The 19,358-nt window shown below is 39.3% G+C and overlaps 3 protein-coding genes across 5 annotated transcripts; 2 read left to right on the plus strand and 1 right to left on the minus strand.

Annotated features, from left to right (window-relative positions):
* Window positions 1-1,645: 1,645 nt before the first annotated feature.
* On the plus strand, window positions 1,646-5,502 carry LOC308404519 (sterile alpha motif domain-containing protein 9-like). Its single transcript, XM_080894596.1, has 2 exons — window positions 1,646-3,910; window positions 4,521-5,502. The coding sequence occupies exons 1-2, from the start codon at window positions 1,726-1,728 to the stop codon at window positions 4,583-4,585; spliced, it is 2,250 nt and encodes a 749-aa protein (XP_080750722.1). The 5' UTR covers window positions 1,646-1,725; the 3' UTR covers window positions 4,586-5,502.
* A 2,760-nt stretch (window positions 5,503-8,262) lies between these two features.
* On the plus strand, window positions 8,263-15,713 carry LOC308404941 (sterile alpha motif domain-containing protein 9-like). Of its 3 annotated transcripts, none has more exons than XM_080895258.1 (9): window positions 8,264-11,453; window positions 11,759-11,799; window positions 11,930-11,994; window positions 12,143-12,357; window positions 12,438-12,694; window positions 13,205-13,333; window positions 13,422-13,578; window positions 13,667-13,708; window positions 14,946-15,713. In XM_080895258.1, exons 1-8 carry the CDS (start codon window positions 8,714-8,716, stop codon window positions 13,675-13,677), a joined length of 3,615 nt encoding a protein of 1,204 aa, XP_080751384.1. In that variant the 5' UTR covers window positions 8,264-8,713; the 3' UTR covers window positions 13,678-13,708; window positions 14,946-15,713. The 3 variants fall into 3 exon arrangements, with proteins under 3 accessions (XP_080751385.1, XP_080751384.1, XP_080751383.1); XM_080895257.1 differs by having other exon boundaries at window positions 8,266-11,453; window positions 13,667-13,701; window positions 14,946-15,712; XM_080895259.1 differs by lacking the exon at window positions 13,667-13,708 and having other exon boundaries at window positions 8,263-11,453; window positions 14,946-15,712.
* Window positions 15,714-15,890: 177 nt separating this feature from the next.
* Window positions 15,891-16,446, minus strand: LOC308408224 (large ribosomal subunit protein mL48-like; the record flags this gene model as incomplete). The annotated part of the gene is made up of 3 exons (XM_080900395.1): window positions 16,279-16,446; window positions 16,145-16,174; window positions 15,891-15,968 (listed from the first exon to the last, which is right to left on the minus strand). The coding sequence occupies exons 1-3, from the start codon at window positions 16,396-16,398 to the stop codon at window positions 15,891-15,893; spliced, it is 228 nt and encodes a 75-aa protein (XP_080756521.1). The 5' UTR covers window positions 16,399-16,446.
* Window positions 16,447-19,358: the final 2,912 nt, after the last annotated feature.

Consider the following 19,358-nt stretch of genomic DNA (forward strand, 5'->3'; position numbering starts at 1 on the left):
CATGTTTAAAAAAGTTGAAGATGCTTGAGCAGATTTTTTTGTAAAGATTTGATGATATGAGATGGAATGACCCTACAGTCAATCTGTGGTTAGACCTGGGAAAAACTGCTTGGACATAATGATTCCAGGTTTTAGAAGATTCCAAGGGCTTGTAAAAGTACAATACATAAAATATATTTAGTGGATGAAGATAACTTTAGGGGTCAGAATTACAAGTTTGATGTAGAAGTACTTATCTCCAAGTCTGCTTTATTTTCTAAAACACTACTACATGCCAAATTTTAATTAACCCTTTAAACCAAGGGTCCCCAATCCCAGTCCATGAGGGCCGGTGTCCCTGCAGGATTTAGATGTGTCCTTGATATAACACAGCTGATTTAAATGGCTTAATGACCTCCTCAACATGTCTTGAAGTTCTCCAGACGCCTGGTAATAAACTAATCATGTGATTCAGGTGTGTTGACTCAGGGTGAGATCTAAAACCTGCAGGGACACCGGCCCTCGAGGCCTGGAGTTTCCTACCCTTGCTAAAAATGCTAACCGTCACTGGTGATGGGTTAGGGTTTAAAGCAGGGGTCCCCAATCCGAGTTCACGAGGGCCAGTGTCCCTGCAGGTTTTAGATCTCACCCTGAGTCAACACACCTGAATCACATGATTAGTTCATTACCAGGCCTCTGGAGAACTTCAAGACATGTTGAGGAACTTCAAGACAGCTGTGTTATATCAAGGACACATCTAAAACCTGCAGGACACCGGCCCTTGAGGCCTGGAGTTGCCTACCCCTGGTTTAAAGGCTAAATTAGGTCAGCGTTTAAAGGGTTAAAACCAGTAATTGGAGATTATGTATCGGAATTTCAGGAGCAGGACCACACCTCCAAACACGCTCCTTCCGGCTGTCATCTATATAGGTACCCCCCAGTACTGCAAGCTGATCCCTTGTTCTCCATTCTTTAACTTCTTCACTTCTATTTAGTACATGGGGATTTGCCCAGCCCGGGAGCCATCGCCAGTCCCCTTCAAGTCCTCCCCCAAACCGCAGCTCAATTCATGTCAAAGCATTCACTTTTACCTACTAAAACGCTGTCAAACCTAAAATGAGGACGTGGGCCCAGCTAGTGAATAATAACAATCAAGAATAAAACTAACGCAGTAGGTATAATTTGATGAATGTAAAATCCTAATCCTTAGTAATGTACATTTCAAATGTGTGTGTGCTACTGCCATTTAGCCTCAGAGAACAGTTCAGACTAAAAATCTTTTCACACGTTTATTATGCTGCAGGACACTTAAAGCTAAAGATGGCAAATGGACCAGCATGGTCCACTAAGGAAGGGGAATTGCATATGGGAAGCCTCCCATTGTTGGATATTCTCCATGCAGATCAGTTTGAAGGAAAATATTCAGATGAAGATCTCCTGGAATGCACAAAAAAGGCTGAGGAAAACTTTTACAGAGGGGCCCCACCTGAGTGGTTAAATTTCTACATCAGTGAACAGGCAGAGTCCCTAAAGACTGGAACTACTTTTATCAAAAGAGATGGATACGAAGAACTCAGGGAACAAATTAAGAAAAATAGAAAATTTCCAGGGATATCAACTGTAAAACTGACACACCAACCAGGATGTGGGGGAACTACAATGGCCATGCAGGTGTTGTGGGACTTGAGAAAAACCTTCAGGTGTGCTGTTTTAACTGGCTCCACCTCAGATATTACAAAAGTTGCAATGGAGGTTGTCCAACTTTTCACAGCAGGCAGTCAAAACCACCAGGGAACTGTGTTGTTGTTGCTGAACAATGAGTCGATTCTGGAAGATCTCGAAGTCAGCATTATGAGGATAGTTGCTGAGCAGAAGATAGTTACTCATATGCCTTTGGTCATTTTCCTCAGCTGTGTGAGAAACAATGCACCTCAACAGAGTGACCACGTTGTCCTAAAGAACACACTCTCAGACAATGAGAAGAAAAATTTTGATAAGAAGAAGGAAGAGCTTAAAAAGAGGTACAAAGATAAATGTGAACAGTTTCATGGCTTTAACATAATGCAAAGTAATTTCTCTCAGGACTACGTCAGGGAGGCATGTGCTGCATTAGAAAAAAGGAAAAAAACAAATCAGTCACTGAAGCTTGCTGCCTTCCTGTGTCTGCTGAACGCCTACGTACCAGGGTCATATCTCCTGGAGTCTCAGTGCCTGGACTTCCTCAGACAAGACAAGTATGATGACCTTTCACTGGAGGATCAAATGCAGCCTTTAAATCATCTCATTATTACCTTCCAACAAAATGAAAGTTGTGAGAAAAAAGTCCGCATGGCTCACACTATGATAGCAGAATGTTGTACTAAACTGTTGGCAAAGACAGGTGTGACCAGAAGTGACACAACAAGAAACTTCTTGAACAGTTTTTGCAGATATGAGATTCCTCTGTGGTTGCTTGGTTTTGTCAAAGACATGCTAACCAAAAGAGAAATGAAAAAAGAAGTGGACCAAGTCAACAGCACAGAAATGAAACAGGAAAAGTTTTCTAGACTAATTCTAGACATCCAAACGATGGAGGGGAAATGTCAGTGTGCAACAGTTTTAGAGAAGGCCTCATGTAAAATCTTTCAAAATCCATTTTTTCCACAAGCTCTTGCTCGTTTTTATTATATAGAACTAAAAGACTACAATCGGGCAGAAATGTGGGCAGTCGAAGCACTAAAAAGAGATCCTCAAAATTCATTTGTTGCTGACACACTTGGCCAAGTCCATAAAAACCACCTAATGAAGCAAAATGTTTCTGCCAAAACAAGAGAAATTTTGCAAATGGCTCAAAAAGCGATTAAAGCTTTTGAAGATGAAGAAAGATTAGCTGAGGATGAAGATGGACCAGACATGAAAGAACATGGCAAGAGGAATGTTTCAAGACTTTTTAATTCAAGAGGGCTTTTTGGTTACCTGCAGGTCTGCAATACTCTATATGACAAACTTGTTAGTCAAAATGAAACCTGGGAAAAGGTTCTCACAAAAAAAGTATCGGCGACCTCTTTCCTGAAATCACTTAGAGGCTACAAACTCCTCGGATTCATTGAACTACTAGAAAGCCTCCGAGATAAAGTTGAAAGAAAATGCATTTTTTTGGAACAATATCTGACTTACTCAAAGCCTAACACAGAGAAAGATGATCCTGAATATATATCTGAAGACACCTCAGAGTGCTACCAGAAGTATGTTGGAGACACAACTGCAAAACAACTCATCCAGATGTTTCAGGAGGGAAACCTAGATGACCAGTCTGTGGAAGTGCTGTCATTTCTTATCAAACAATACACTCAATCAGAGCTCGAATACATATCTACAAAGTGTAGAGAAATGCATCCAAGTGCAGATTCAGAAACGTCTCTTGTCAACAACATCCTCACACTATTTAGACGGAAAATGCCCCCAAGTGACACAGACCCACCTGAGCTGCACATGTTCACCCTTCTCTTGTACTGGCCTGAAAATGAAGGCCAGTGTGTTTATGGCATCAGTCAAATAATTCAGCAAATGCAGAACACTTACGAAAATGCATATAAGAAGTACTTTCGTGCCAGGTATCTTCTTCCTGTGTTTTTCATTGGAAAAGGTGAAGGTGTGAAAAGAATTGTTCACAGAACAATTATTGAAAATCATCTGAAAGCAAAACCAGATTGGAGCGATAACTGGAAGAAAGAAGAAATCTTCAGAAGTCCTGATGTCCAAGAGCTCCTTCTTAGACTTGATGGAGTAGTAAGAGACTACAGAGTATATACAGGAGTTGGTGGTAAAGAGACTAAGATCAATGCCAATCTGCAAAACAGCCTTTGGAAAAAACGTCAAGTTACCTTCTACCTTGGATTTACTATCAGAGGTCCTGTGGCCTTTGGCATTCAGAATAAAACTGCAGACACAGGTAAGATAACATAACAGTAACATTGCAATGAAGTAAAATGCTCTGCAAACATTCACTACTAGTTAGTAGTTGTTTCATGCTTTGCCTCTCCAAAATGTGAAATGTACACACATGTAGAAGTTGCATTACCAGCAGGGCGAGATAACATATTAAGCCAAGAAGTCAGGATTGAACAAAAAAACAGAGTACATTTCAGCTAGGTGTTAATAATGTCCATTTGAACACTTTCACTTGATTATTGTCATGTTAGCTTGAAATAAAATATCTCATTCTGCAGTTACTACAGCGTGCAACCTACTGCAACTTCTGCATGTGTGTCTTTTTCATGGTTTGGAAAGGGAAAGCGTGAAATGGACACGGTGCACCGGCAGGTCTATTACAAGTTTTGACATGATTCACGGTGCAATAATAACATAAAGTACATACACATAAATGCAATATTACAAAATTAAACAGTGCAAATGAGAATTTATTTGGCTACATTACAGTAATAGTTACTTATTGGACTTTTTAGATTTACACCATAGCATAATATTGTATTGTGTTTTTTAACCTGTATTATCCATTTTTCTGTTGTTTTACTTTATTTTTTGTTTGCTGATTACATCAGTTATTGCAGATCAGAATGGGAAAACTCTGACCAACAGTGTGAAAGAGACCAAAGCTGCCCCTTAAGCTTTAAACATCATACAAGATAATGGGGGACATCCAAGTTTGTGAATCCTGGTCAACATCCCCCCCAATAGGAAAGTGATTCTGAAGCTTCCTTTATAGTATTTATGTCTTTTTATATGTAGGGGCAAAAACTAAAAGGAGAAAATTGTGCTGTAGCGTTGATGTGATGCATGTGATCCAGCACTTTTAGTCATGTATGTATTGTCTATGCTAACACCTAAACAACAGACTTTCAGACTTTCTGATTCTTAGAGATGATTTACTTCCTAAAATTTGGCTTCTTTGCATAGTGTCTATTTAATATTTTGTTTATACATTTCTAAAGACTTTGCTAATCAACATCTGAAGAAAAATGTCTCCTCAAAGTATCGTTTTAAATTGTTGTTTTGCTTCCTGTCTTGTTACTCCTGTTTTTTTTCCTTCCTGTATTCCCAGCTGTCTTCACCTCCCTGATCACCCTCGCTGTGTATATACTGGCCAAATCTGCCCTTGTCTGGTGCTGGAACGTAGGTTCTTTCTCCATGCTAGTACTTTCCAGGTTATGTTTCCTGCAGGCAAAGTCTTAGTCTACGTTTGCCTTTTGTTTTGTATTTTGTGCAACCTCTATAAATGGCTTGCTTTTGTTAAGTCCCGTATACAGGCATCTGCATTTGGGTCTTCTCAATTAAAGGTTGCCTTTTTGTGTTTGTTTTATGTGTTAGATTCTAAAGTATAAAAGAGGATGTACATGCTGTTAAATAAAGGTTCGATAATGTTATGGATTTATCTAAGTTTAAATGTGAAAAAGATTTATATTCAGCTTTTTGTTTGTTTGTTTGTTTGTTTGTTTGTTTGTTTGTTTGTTTGTTTGTACCCCTGTCTAACCAGTGTTTGATTTCGTTTTACTTATTGTTCTTGTCTAGTTTTGGGGGGCTGTTTGTTTTATTATCCGAGTTTACTCAATAAAGTATTTAATTGCACATTTACACACATTTGGTACTGATTTCATAGACATATTTGAAAAATTATATTTCATCCATCTTCTTCCGCTTTATCCGGGGCCGGGTCGCGGGGGCAGCAGCCTAAGCAGAGAAGCCCAGACCTCGCCACCTCCTCTAGCTCATCCGGGGGAACACCAAGGCGTTCCCAGGCCAGCTGAGAGATATAATCTCTCCAGCGTGTCCTGGGTCTGCCCCGGGGCCTCCTCCCAGTGGGACATGCTCGGAACACCTCAGCCAGGAGGCGCCCAGGAGGCATCCTTGTCAGATGCCTGAACCACCTCAGCTGGCTCCTTTCAATGTGGAGCAGCAGCTGCTCTACTCTGAGCCCCTCCCGGATGGCCGAACTTCTCACCCTATCTCTAAGGAAGAGGCCAGCCACCCTAATTAGTAAATTATATTTACTATTAATTTAAAGTTTGTTTGCAGATTATTTAGTACATCTGAAACAGTTAGTTGTTTAAAGCCCAGCCTAACAGTTTTGCACGTCTGGCCTTTAGTTTTGTGAAGTGCCACGTCTTATAAAATTATTTCAAAGTGAAATATTGGCATCATTTAATAACACACATAATACCATAAATTGTTAAACATGCTTTTAATTTATTTTGAGACATGATTAGTAGTGAAATAATATTAACATTAATTAATAATAAATCACTGACAATCCCCACTTTAAATGCCTGGGACTTTCCACCTTTTGGTTTAAGAATTGAAGAAGCCTCTTGGATACCAGGAAAAAAATACTCATGTAAAGTACAGTAACAAAGTGTTTGTACTTCATTGCTTCCCACCTCTGGATATAGCTGCATATTAAGCTCTATGGATTAAAAATAGGATCTCACTTAAGGCAAGCCGATTATTTTATATATAGCACCAAATCACAACAACAACATAAAGAAAACAGTGAACATATGTATGTGAAGGCAGACAAGGGAATACTTTTGCATATATATGTACATCTCTGGAGCAGGAGTCATAAGTTTGATTCCCACCTGGGGCACCTGATTCCCACCTGGGGCACCTGGGGCATCGGGTGGCTGTAGCTCAGATGGCAGAGCAGGTCAGCCACTAATCAGAAGGTCGGTGGTTCGATCCCAGGCTGCCTCCTGGCTGCATACCAAATATCCTTGGGCAAGATACTAACCCCATGTTTGCCTACTGGTGGTGGTCAGAGGGCCCGGTGGCGCCAGTGTCCGGCAGCCTCGCCTCTGTCAGTGCACCCCAGGGCAGCTGTGGCTACAATGTAGCTTGCCATCACCAGTGTGTGAATGTGTGTGTGAATGACTGAATGTAGTGTGAAGCACTTTGGGGTCCTTAGGGATTAGAAAAACGCTATACAAATGCAGGCCATCTACCATCTGTATCCAGTAAGAGTCCTAGGCTAGACCCCCCCCCCCCCCCCCCCCCTCATTCTCGACATGAACGAGAGAGAGAAATATAAAGTCATGCCATCTCGGACGTCACCCTAATCAACAAAGTCCGAGACAGGTGTCTAGGTACCAGGGCACCCTGATGAGAAGTGGGGAAACCTGGATCCCCCGTAGCCAGTTACCAAGACTAGGTGAAGTACCCTCAGAAGATCTACTAGATGATGTGATTGCAGCACTAAGAATGATACCTGTATGCTAAGCGGAAAGGAGGAGGACGGGGACTGGTGAGTGTCAGTACCACGGTCCAGGATGAGACAACGAACATCCACAAATACATCAGGAAGATGGCAACACATAACAGCAGGGTGCAAGATGCTAGCAGGCAGGGCATACATGGAACGCCATAACCAAGTGGCCGGCATAGTGTACAGAAACATCTGTGCCAAATATGGCCTGGAAGTCCAGAGGTCAAAATGGGAGACATCCTCTAGGGTGGTGGAGAATGACTGAGCTAAGATCCTGTGGGACTTCCGGATGGAGGTGGCTAACCAACCGGATATAGTGGTGGTGGCCATAGACCACCAGTAGGGGTGAGAGGAGTTTTTTTTTATAGAGTGACCTCTATATAAGTCTGTCATGTCCTTTTACCCTTTTTAAGACCAGAACCAGGTTATGTACACATGATTTTATAAAACATAGGTCAGCATTCATTAAAGATAAAGTGTGTGTGTGTGTGTGTGTGTGTGTGTGTGTGTGTGTGTGTGAAAGAGAGTGAATGTGACAGAAAAAGAGAGTGAAAAACATTTTGGATAATAGAGAACTGTCTGTGATCAAGCCACATAAATATTCTTTTTTGATGCGCTTCCAAACACTCTTCATTGATTATTTACATTTGCTTACATCCTAACCTATTTTAATGCCCTCCTTTTATTTGTTTAAATGTTTCCAAATACTCAAGCACTGTTTAATTGCAAACTGAGACCTGAACAGCAGCCACATGAGTGAAATAGAGACAGAAAGAATTGTTATCTTTCATCATTAAACCGTTCATAGTAAAGCCTTAGTATTTCCTGTTGTGACAAGCATTTCCTAATCAAATGAAGTCACCCTGCCCTTTAAACAAATGTAGGTAATGTTTCAAAATAGGACAATATTAACATATATCACATATTTTATTATTTTGTTGGCCAAATTTGCAAATTTCCAATCTTTAGCGTCTGATTGTGCAATATTTTATGCCAGCTTGACGTGTTTATTGACTGAACACGTCAAGCGTAGCCTCTGCTTTTTTTAAAAACCAGGAAGAAAATGTGTTGTTAAATTGACTCATTCCTTTTTTTAAACTACTCTGAAACTGGAACTGCTCTAACATTCAAACTGTAGAGGTGTACATGTCTGTACCTGATTATCCCAACCTGCTTTGGGTGTGACGACTACCTTCCGGGTTACATGACACATTCACGGTCCCAGTGCTTGAACACACACATAATAGCAGGTCTTTAGAGCTGTCCGTGTAATTTGGGAGAAGGTAAGAAAAATCTCTTAAGATCTGCAAATGACAAATGGAAGTTTTAATTGAAGTTAGTGTCTGGTTCTTTACATGGAGAAGGCTATATTTATTTTATGTGATTGACCAGCAATGAAATGGCTATTTAAATGTATCACATTCCATAAAGTGAATGTAGGACCTAAATTACAAATAGTTTAAGCTAAGACATAAGACGGACTCATGTTTGTTTTGTTTAACATTCATTAGGGTGAAGCAAAGTGAAAGTGTGAAGATGGCAAACAGACCAGCCCTGCCCACTGCTGAAGGTGGACAAATACATGTAATGAGTAAAATCAGTGATTCCTTCTCATTTTTGGATGTCCTCTACACCAGACAGTTTGAAGGAGAGTTTGTTGAACCTCAACACGCTGAGCAAGTGGAGGAAAACTTTTACAGAGGGGCCCCACCGAACTGGTTAAACTTCTATATCAGTGAACAAGCAGTGTCAGATGGCAATGCAACTCCTTTTATCAAACGAGATGGATATGAAACCCTTAAAGAACAAATTCACCTGAGAAGAAAAGGCCCTGGGACATCAACAATTAAACTGTTTCATCAACAAGGATGTGGGGGAACCACACTGGCTATGCAGGTGCTGTGGGACTTGAGGAAAACCTTCAGATGTGCTGTTTTGACAGGCTCAACATTAGATATCACAAAAGTTGCGCAAGATGTGGTCAGCCTTTTTACAGCAGGTAGCCATGGCCACCAGAAAACGGTACTGTTGTTACTAAATGATGAGTTCATATTGGACATCCTCCAGGACAGGATTATGGAAGAGATTGCTGAACAGGATATAGAAATTGATTTGCCTGTGGTAATTTTACTGAACTGTGTGAGAAGCAGTGACGGGATTATCCACCAAAAGGCGCGTTCTTATGAACTGAAACAAAAGTTCAAGAGGAAAATGAGAAAATCTATTATTCTCAAAAAATCTCTCTCAGACAGAGAGCAAGCAGACTTTGATATGAAAAAAGAAGAGCTTGGCAGAAGATTTGGTGATCGGTGCAAGCAGTTTCATGGTTTTAACATTCTGCAGTCTAATTTCTCTCAAGCCTACATCAGGAACGCATGTGCTACATTAGAACATATCAAAAGAACAAATAAGCCACTGAAGATGCAGCTTGCTGCCTTCCTGTGTCTGCTGAACGCCTACGTACCAGGTTCATATCTCCTGGAGTCTCAGTGCCTGGACTTCCTCAGAAGAGACAAGTTTGGTCACCTTTCACTGGAGGATCAAATGCAGCCTTTCAGTCATCTGATCGTCACCTTCCAACAAGGTGAAAGATCTGAAAAAAAGGTTTGCATGGCTCACAATATGATAGCTCAGTGTTGTACTGAACTGTTGGCTAATGCGGGTGTGACCAGAAGTGACACAACAAGACACTTCTTGAACAGTTTTTGCAGAAGTTATGTTCCTCCATATTTACTTCGGTTTATCAAAGACATGCTAAATAAAAGAGAAATTACGGTAATAGAGGACCCAACTCATGGCATTAAAGAATGGAAAGAAAAGTTTTCCAGACTGATTCAAGATATTACAAAGAGAGAAGATGAGGGCAACAGTCTGTCAGTTTTGATCATGGCCTCAAATAAGTTTTATGAAGTTTCACTTTTTCCACAGACTCTTGCTCGTTTTTATTATATTCAACTAGAAGACTACTACAATGCAGAAATTTGGGCAAAAGAAGCAAAGCGGAGGGCTCCTTGGAGTTCATTTGTTGCAGATACACTAGGCCAAGTCCATAAGAGCCACCTAAAGAAGATGCTCGTTTATACCAGACCAAGCGAAATTTTGCAACTGGCCCAAAAAGCCATTGAAGCTTTTGAAGATGAAGAAAAACTTGCTAAAAATGAACATGCAAAGGGTAAACAAGGAGATGGGAATGTAAAAGTCTTGCGTGCTTTAAACACCAGAGGGCTGTTTGGTTATCTGGAAGTTTGCAGCCTGTTGTATGACCATCTTATCAGACATGATGAACTTTGGAAGCAAGTTCTCACAAGAACCATGTCACTGGACTCTGTCCTGAAATCCACCGGAGATAGGAACATTGTCAGGTTTAAGGAGCTAATAAACAGCCTCAGAGATTTGGTTGAGAAAAGATTTGAATTTTTTGACACGTTTTTAACTTATTCATATTCTGTTGTTAAAAGAGACGATTCATCCTACATGTCCAGAAAGACAATAGAATGCTACAAAAAGTATGTTGGAGTCGCAGAACCAAATGATCAACTCCAGACAGCCTTCCACAAACTTAAACAAAAACTGGCTGTCACTTCTCCGGGAGTACTTTCATGTCTTGAAAGATGCACTAGATCAGACACCAAGGACATTGCTGTATGGTGGAGAGAAATCTGCCAACACAAACATTCTGCTACACATGCCTTACTCAACTACGTTCTGGCCAATATCATGCTGATAAATCTGAAAGAACCTCCGTCCAGCTCCGACTACCAAAGCAGCTTTAGAGAGAAAATGCCATTGGCTCCTGAGATGCAACCCGAGTTTCACATGTTAGCTCTGCTGTTGTGTTGGCCTACAGATGGTGAACACGAATTGGCCTCTGACCTCCCTCATTTAATCCAAAATATTCTGCAATCCTATGAACAAGAATATAAGTCACTCTTTCGGTCAAGGTACCTTCGACCCATATTTTTTCTTGGACCGGGTCAGGGTCTGAACAGATTTGTTCACAGACGCAACCTTGAAATCTTGTGGACCCAAGATGCACTGGAAGACCCAAAAACAAACTGGAGGAATGACGATATTTTCACTGATCCGACAGTCCAAGGCAAACTCCTCAGAATTGAAGGTATAGTGCAAGATTACAGGCTGTATGCAACATTTGGTGACACAGAGATCGAGTTAGATGCCAACCGAAAAGACAGCCTCTGGAAAAAAGGCCATGTGTTCTTTTATCTTGGATTTACAATCGGAGGTCCTGTTGCTTACAACGTTCACAGAGCTGAGGGTAAGAGAATTAAGTTACTAAAGTCCTCATCTTTACAAATGTCATATGTTTTAATAATACACATTTTGTACTGTCATTATCAAAGTGAGTTAGTGCTGCGTACAAAGTTTTCCTGTACTAAACTGGTTTTATTGTTACACTTAAAGATTCTAACAATAGAAAATAGATATCTTATATGTACTTAATGTAATTTTGTTATGTAGAAATCTCACACATGATAGAACTTGTGGTAAAGGGGAAAAAACCAATGTGTCTGAATGATATGTTGTTGGCCAGCTCTTTAAAATTTAACTTTGCTTTACAAGAACCATCAGAGAGACTTCTGAAGACTTTTGACAATGAAACAGTAAGTTTCTACTTCTCTGGGATTTTGTTTGTTTCTCATATATTGTATGTCACATAAAAATTCTAAAGTCATAATGTAAATGTATAATTATATTGTAAAAATATAATGAAAAAAATATCTTGTACAACAGGACTCCAGTCAGTGGACGAAGCTGAAACCTGAAGTTGAGATAATGGAGGAGGTTCATACTTACAGGTAAAGGTTATCGATAACTATAAGACAGAACATAAAGTAATTCATTACAAGTGCCTTTTTATATTATTTGCTTTGCAGTTTTGCTGTTTCTGTTCGTGCATGTGAACAGAGCATAACAGAGCATTTTGTCTTGTCTATTCAAATTCAGCCTGCAGTCTGAAAGTGGCAAATATGAATGCAGCGAGTCTGCCTTGCGGTGGGTTTGTAAGGAAACCGTCAGCTTCAGATACCAGTTTAGCTCATGGGAGCGATTCATGAGGAAACCTGTATGCATGGACTACATACCAGCAGGACCCCTAATGGACATCAAAGTCACAGATGGGAAGCTAGAGGAAGTCCGTCTGCCGCACTGGATCTGTACAGGTGAGCAGTCGTAAAACACATATGATTGTTTTATTACAGTAATAAAGATATTTATGCACACGACTGTTTGTGCTTTGCAGGTGAAAATGCAGCGATGTCAGACATATTTCGAGTTCTGCATGTGGACAGCAGTGGAGGTTATTTGGAGCAAGTGTCTGAAATGACATCATCCCATGTGAAGTTAAACAAGCCGGAGTTCTTTCTAAGAGGAGCCATGATCCTAAAGAAACTGGGCCTATATCTAAAAGTTTTTGCTGATGTCTTGATATACATGCAAATCACATCTGGCCTCACTCTGCACGTTTACCTGGTCCCACATGATCCTCTAATACAACAGGTAATACAATGCCACGTACTGGAGCAACAATATGAAGTAGAAGTGAGGAAAAATATCATCAAGGTGATATATAATAACACAGAGAAATAAAATGCTCTCATTGATAAATACAAAAACACAGTGACACTACAAGGCAGCAAATTAATAGAGTTTGGTCTCTAAATGTTTTGACAACCCAACTGACAACATTACTGACTTTCAGGCAGAGAAAACTGCATTAAAAGTTAAGAACTTACAGCCATCTTTATGCTAATGTAATTTAATCATTCTTTCAAAAGCTGTTTTTTGAACAGCTTTGAGCTTTTTTTAACTTTGTAGTTGTTACTTGTGTTTGCTTAGCATTTTCCCTTTTCAGTTACATGGATTGCAGTAGTGCAAATCAATGTTCTCATCTTGATATAAACACAAACACATATGTTCATTAAAGACATGAATAGATGTGAACACGATTCCCAAAGATTTCCAACCATTACTTGTATGTGAAGAATGGTCCATTTTTCCATGTTTCAGGAAGTGGAGAAGAAGGAGAAATCTGACGGATTCAGAAAAATCCGAAAGACAAGTCCTGTTGACCCTGTACAGCCGGAGAGTTATTTCTACCTCTCAACAGACTGGGACACAGCACAAATCTGCCCTGAGGTTTGGACTAAGCTGTACTTCTGTTCATTGCACCATAACATAGAAACAGCAAAAATCCTCAAGTTTCCATAAAACGTTTTCTCTGCAGAAACAGCAGTTCATGTTGGAGTGGAGCGACACTAATTTCTTTGAGGTGGTCATTGGAAATGAAAAAAGCGACTTCGGAAACTTGAAACTGAAACTTGAAGTTGAGCGCAGGGGAGGAAAGGAAAAGGACACCGTGTGGACGTGCACTATCGGAACAGGTTAGTGTTTTATATGTTGTTACCCTAACGCAGCTCATCTAAACTATAAACAGCCACCATCTGACCAGCTTGAACCCTTTTATTCCAGATGACTATTAAACTCAAGCATTCACCAAGAACAGGGTAAGAGGTTCGTTTTAATCCATAATTATTAGATTATTATTGTTATCAAAGTAGATCCCTTTAAAAAAATAGTCATGAAAAAGAAGGTACACCACTTTTTTATTCTAAGGTTTTACTTATCCAGCTATAATTTGAAGGGAAAAAAAACATCTGGTTCCAATCGGATTCTGAAAGAATCTAAATACAAACCTGAGATGAGGAATGTGTTTATATTTATTCATTTAACAAAACTAGGCCAAAGTGCAGAAGTAGTGTGTGAAAAACTAAGCACAACACAAGATTTAGTGGCTTGTAAAACCACATTTAGCAACAATAAGAAGCAATCAGTGTTACTTTATCAGTCTCTCACATCATTGTGGAGGTATTTTGGTTCACACTTCTTTACAGCACCGCTTCAGTTCATTGAACTTTGCTGTCATTCATTTACACACAGCTGTCTGAAAAAGCATTTCAGTCCGGTTGAGGTCTGTACTTTGACTGCTCCATTCTCCTGTGCTTGGGATCATTGTCCTGCTGCATGATTTAATTTCAGCCAAGCTTTATCTGTCAGCAGATGCCCTTGCATTTTTCTCTTGAAAACTTTGGTATACCGAGAAGTTCAACTCAATGACTGCGGAGTGTTTAGTTCCTGTGGCTGCAAAACGAGAAGAGAACATGTGAAGAGACTTTCTTCAACATATAACATGCTAATTGAGGCCTTTAGGGTCTTTTGGGGTTTTTGTAGCTTCCCTGAGCATTGCACGGTCTGACATTTACTGGGTTGGTGACTCGTGTGAACACTGGAAGCCGTCCTTGAATGTTTTCTTTTTGTGAATAATAATTCTCACCAGACTGTTGGGCATCAACACTTGTTTCTTTAAAATTATTACTACTTTCTTCCCTGGAAATCTGTCAGCTGTGGTGATTTCTTGTAAAAGAAAAGAGAGCAGCTTCGTAGCTTTGTTTAGTTTGCAGCACCAGGCTGCCATTTACCTTCTCTATTAATGGAAGCATTAAAGTCTATTTAGTTTTTCAGCGTTTTGCCATAATTTTCATTAAAAAATGAGTGAGTTGATCTTTTACAACCTGATAAGGACAAAGCGATATTTATTATCGTAAAACCTTAGAACTGAAAAAAGGATTTACTTCTTTTCTCACAACTATAATCCTAATATAGATCATCACTGTCTAGTATTCAACAGTGATGATCTGAACACTAGACTTTTTTTTCTTTTTTTAAATTTTCACCAACTTCCTCTGCTCAGGATTTCGTGGTTTGCCATTGGACAGCTCTGATTGGCAGAGCGAGTGAGGCAGCAGCTGTTGTAGACGAGCTTCAGGAAAAGGATGTGATCTCTGAGGACAAACATGGTGATGAGAGAAGTTCAAATGCAACATGAGACCAAATGAGAGAGATTGTTTAGTCTGTGACGCTGACACAACAGAGCAGAGATGTCTATAAAATCCTGAGAGGGATGAAGTCTGAGGTTTCTCATGTATGAGCTTGAAGGATCTCAGTGAAAGAACATGACTGTAATGACTGCTTAGAAAATGGAGCCGATCTGTACATTTGATTAACATGCGGCCTTTCCGTACCTCCTGTGCAAGAATATGATGTGAAAGAATGATTAAACCTAATTTTATCTAGTTAGTGGCATAAAAATTAAGGGTTAAATCTATTGTTTAAGGTATATAAACCTATGAACATTGCAGAATCTTGTTTTCGCAACCAAATAATTGTTTTTTTCTTTTTTCAAAAATTTAAAAAATGCCTTTTTTAAATAATATTTTACCTTTTTTTGTCTTTGTAATTTTATGTGTTTTATGTTTTCTACAACATGGGAAATGGAAGTTAATCTTTATTCAGAAGATGAGAAAATATTTAAATAAACACACTTAATTATAATAACTCACATTTTATTATAACTACTTTGTTTTAATTAAAAGTGAAAAATGATATCGTGCCTACGTTTGGTGTTCAAACTTTTCAATGAAGCAGAATAATTTGTAGATTAAATAATAAAAAAAAGTTTTGAGCTGGAAAAAAAGTGAGTATGGTTTTATTTCCCCCAATAAGACAAATAGAAATGTGCACACGTTTGTTTTTCTTAAAGCAGAAAATCAGTTTTTACGGGATGTTATTGAGGAATGAGCAATGCGCTATAAATTAGTTGTCGTACAAGTACTGTAGTGTTGATACTCTGTGAAGGTTATTGGTTCATCTGAGCGATGAGCCCCTCCAACTCTGGATGCGCCTTGAACCGTGCTTGGAAATCAGCTTCGGTGTGCTGAGAGGTACAGAGGGAGAGAAGTGGATTAGTTTTAAAAATTATGATATGACTAAAAACTACACATGCACATTGCTTTTAAGAGTAAGATGGAGTTTGGTTTGTTATAGTGAGCACTTCTAATGTTCTCCAACAGTTATGGACTAAAAGATGAAGATGCAACAGCTTACTCACACGGGACACAGCGCGGCGTTCAGAGTGCTCAGCTGGACACTGTTAACAGTTAGGTCTTTAAAACCTCTCAGTACACCTGCAGTTTGAGCTGAAAGCACAAACAAAACCCCAAAAAACACAACAAGCCAGGTCTTACCTGAACGACTCGGTGGTGAGTCTTGAGGACAGCATCGACGTACGTCTTGGTGCCTTGCTCCTGCATCAGCATGACCTCTGTGCTCTTTCTTGGTAAAGCATAGCTGTACGTGGGAAGCATTAAAGAGTATTAAAGCTAAATTTTCAGTCTACTACAAAGGAAAAAAAAACCAAAAAACAACAAACTTGCTGTAATATATTGGTCAGATGAGAATTGGGCAGGTTATCTGTATCCATGAATCTTTTCACATTTGTTTAGAAGCACTTACATTTTCAGAGCGCTTTCTTCTTCATCTCTATTTGTAAACAGAAAAATACCAGGGCTGTTTGTTCTCTTAACTTATGATGATGAATTTCTGAGGAGTGAAATATCATAAAAAAAGCTCATTCAAGAGAACAAGAGTGGGATTTTTTTTAAGTTTTCATCTTACACACTGAGGCAATGCAGAGGAACTCTGCTGCCACCTAGTGACCAATGTCTGAAATATATCAAGGTTTAAAACTTGATCGCCTACCATCATTACTGTGGCTTTGACAGTTTAACGTTTTTGATAACTACGTCAGCGCCTTCATGTAAAACACATCTAAATTAATTTTTATTCCTCCCTTTAGAGGGAGAAAAACAACTTTTACAAACCTGCAGTTCATCCTGGCTAAATGTTTCTATCTGCTATAAACACACAGAACCTGCCCCATTCTGATCATCAGCTATCATTCTTGCATATTTTGTCTCTGTAAAAACAACAACAACAACCAATCAAAAAAGGCTAATGTGTTCAGCAACAACTAGTCAAAATCTGTGTGAGAGTGTGTGTGACTGGTATTCTGGGTATTCCCTTATGTAGTTTTGTTGGTATTGCTACGATAAGGTCTTTTGGTTGTAATGTGGTATCGAGGATATGATGCTGCTGCTAGTAGTGTGAACTTCATAATTCTTTTGTTAGGCCACCCACCCAGCTGCCACTGCTCTTAATTAATTTGTCTAAAAATGAAAGAGAAACCCTTCTGAAGTAAATATCAGACCAACATAATTTCATAAATATTTTTGTCCATAGTGATACTTAAGTGAAAATGTGATATATGACAGCATAACAAGCAACTGGAATTTGCCTACTTAGCCTGATGATTTGTATAAACAGAGCAGACTAAATAGGAATCAAACTCTTGGCCTGAATTATTTTTTTAGTGCCCATCTGCTGTCGACACTTACCGTAACGCTTGCAGGGATGTGTCTGAATAGAAATTTGGTGTCTATAAGGAGACAAATGCCACATTAGTAATTTCCACTTTTGGTGGTCATGGACAGTTCATGCAGAAGAAGTGAGCGTGATTCATCGAGCTATAGAATTCATTTAGGCTATTTGGCAATTAGACATCCGTGACCCATCATAGCAGAATGAGATCCCAGCAGTGGGAGGAGTGAGGATTACCCCCTGGAGTCTAGATGCTGGTGGTAGTGAAGATGAAGATGAGGAGGAGGTGGGAGGCATCAATGGAAGTCTGAAAGACAGAATAATGGAAAAGCACTAAGATTTCAAACACAGAGAACAGAAGACAGGCAGGAAAATGATTGGACCAGAGTAATGATGTCAGCACTGAGTTTGCAGGCCGATGAGTGATTACAGATGTTCCTTACTCAAGTTACACTTGAGCTTCATTATTACTGAAGACCAGAAATATGTGGAGCTCAACTCCCAGAGGACTGTGTGAAAAAAGACAGTTTTGCCACTGCGCTCACAGCTGTGAACATTACACCTGCATCAGTTGCACCGATCAAAATAAAAATAACAAAATAAACCTGTTGTTTTCAAAAGAAGAAATAAACAGCCTTAAAGAAGGTGCTGTTATTGGTTCACTGTAAATGTGGTCACATCCTGCCCTCTAGAGCCTACATCAAAAAACACTACATTAATATCATATATGAAACATTCTCTAACCCGACAGAGCCGCTGGTCCATTCAGTGGATGTCACGCTTTGCCTCTCCCAGGCGTGAAATTGACACGTGTACCAGCAGAGGTCTGTAATTTATTTAAAGCTAACAAGACACTTCTGAGAAAGGATGTTATGAAGTACACTCCAGGCTCCTTCTATGTCACATTATGATTAAGCTAAATGGCTGATATGTATTTACGTGTAAATGTGTTCGTAATGTTTCTTTAAGTTTTAAGTTTCCCCTGACTGTTTTCGTGATGCTTTAAATACATTTTTAACCTCTGCTGGTTCTGCAAAGTACTGTAGCTTAAGCATGCATAGGCGAGGCAAAGCATGACATCCACACAATAGTCCAGCTGGCCTATTACACACTTTGCAGTGACATTGGGTTGCATGCTCCTTATGAGGCACTATATTCACAAAGTGCAAAAAAAAGTCTTTTATATTACAGACAGTCTGGACCCATTGTGCAAACACAAACCAATGAAAGCAGAATAAACAGGCTTTAAGTGACTGTAACGTCACCACACAAATGTGATCAATACTGTATTGTAAGCCCCAAATGTGAGAAACTAAATAAATACATTTTTATGACATTAACTTCTTCATTAGTTTAATTATGTAGTGGAAATATCGGTCAATCCTAAATAAAATATGAATGTAACTCCAGTACCTCTGTGCTGTGCTGGTTATTTCCAACTGCTGCAGTCATTCCTCCTGTGTTGTTTTAATTTAAGAATTAATAAACATTTCTAGAAGAAATCTAAAAAGTTATCAATTAAATGATCTCATAATGAGTTAGATGATTTGTGCTACATTCATATCTTCAGAATGTTTTTATATCTAGTAATGTGCACATGAGGCTCTGCTGTTTCATTTGCTTTCTATGTGTTAATATACAAACGTAATACCTTAGATATAATTTAAGTGTCTAAGGTTAAGATTAATTGTTATTAGATGCTTTGTGGAGTGATACAGGGCCATGAAATGAGTTACAACAGATGAATGTGGCAGGTCTTGCAGAAGAATGCTATGTTGAGATGCCGGTGACGACAACGAGAATGTTGCAAATGTAGGAATGCTGAATGTGAGATGAGATGACGTGCAGCAATGTTGTTTGTTTTGTGTCTTTGAACTGTCAAAGGGAG

This window comes from Rhamphochromis sp. 'chilingali' (genome assembly GCF_963969265.1).
Source record: "Rhamphochromis sp. 'chilingali' genome assembly, chromosome: 1".
In the NCBI taxonomy this organism is placed as follows: Eukaryota; Metazoa; Chordata; class Actinopteri; order Cichliformes; family Cichlidae; genus Rhamphochromis; species Rhamphochromis sp. 'chilingali'.

Bases quoted from the DNA above. Each gene is read 5' to 3' on its own strand.
- LOC308404941 (XM_080895259.1), top strand. From the start codon at position 8,714: ATGGCAAACAGACCAGCCCTGCCCACTGCTGAAGGTGGACAAATACAT. The intron at 11,800-11,929 runs GTAAGTTTCTAC...CTTGTACAACAG, and splicing joins AGACTTTTGACAATGAAACA to GACTCCAGTCAGTGGACGAA. The intron at 12,695-13,204 runs GTAATACAATGC...TCCATGTTTCAG, and splicing joins ATGATCCTCTAATACAACAG to GAAGTGGAGAAGAAGGAGAA.
- LOC308404519 (XM_080894596.1), top strand. From the start codon at position 1,726: ATGGAGGTTGTCCAACTTTTCACAGCAGGCAGTCAAAACCACCAGGGA. The intron at 3,911-4,520 runs GTAAGATAACAT...TGATTACATCAG, and splicing joins GAATAAAACTGCAGACACAG to TTATTGCAGATCAGAATGGG.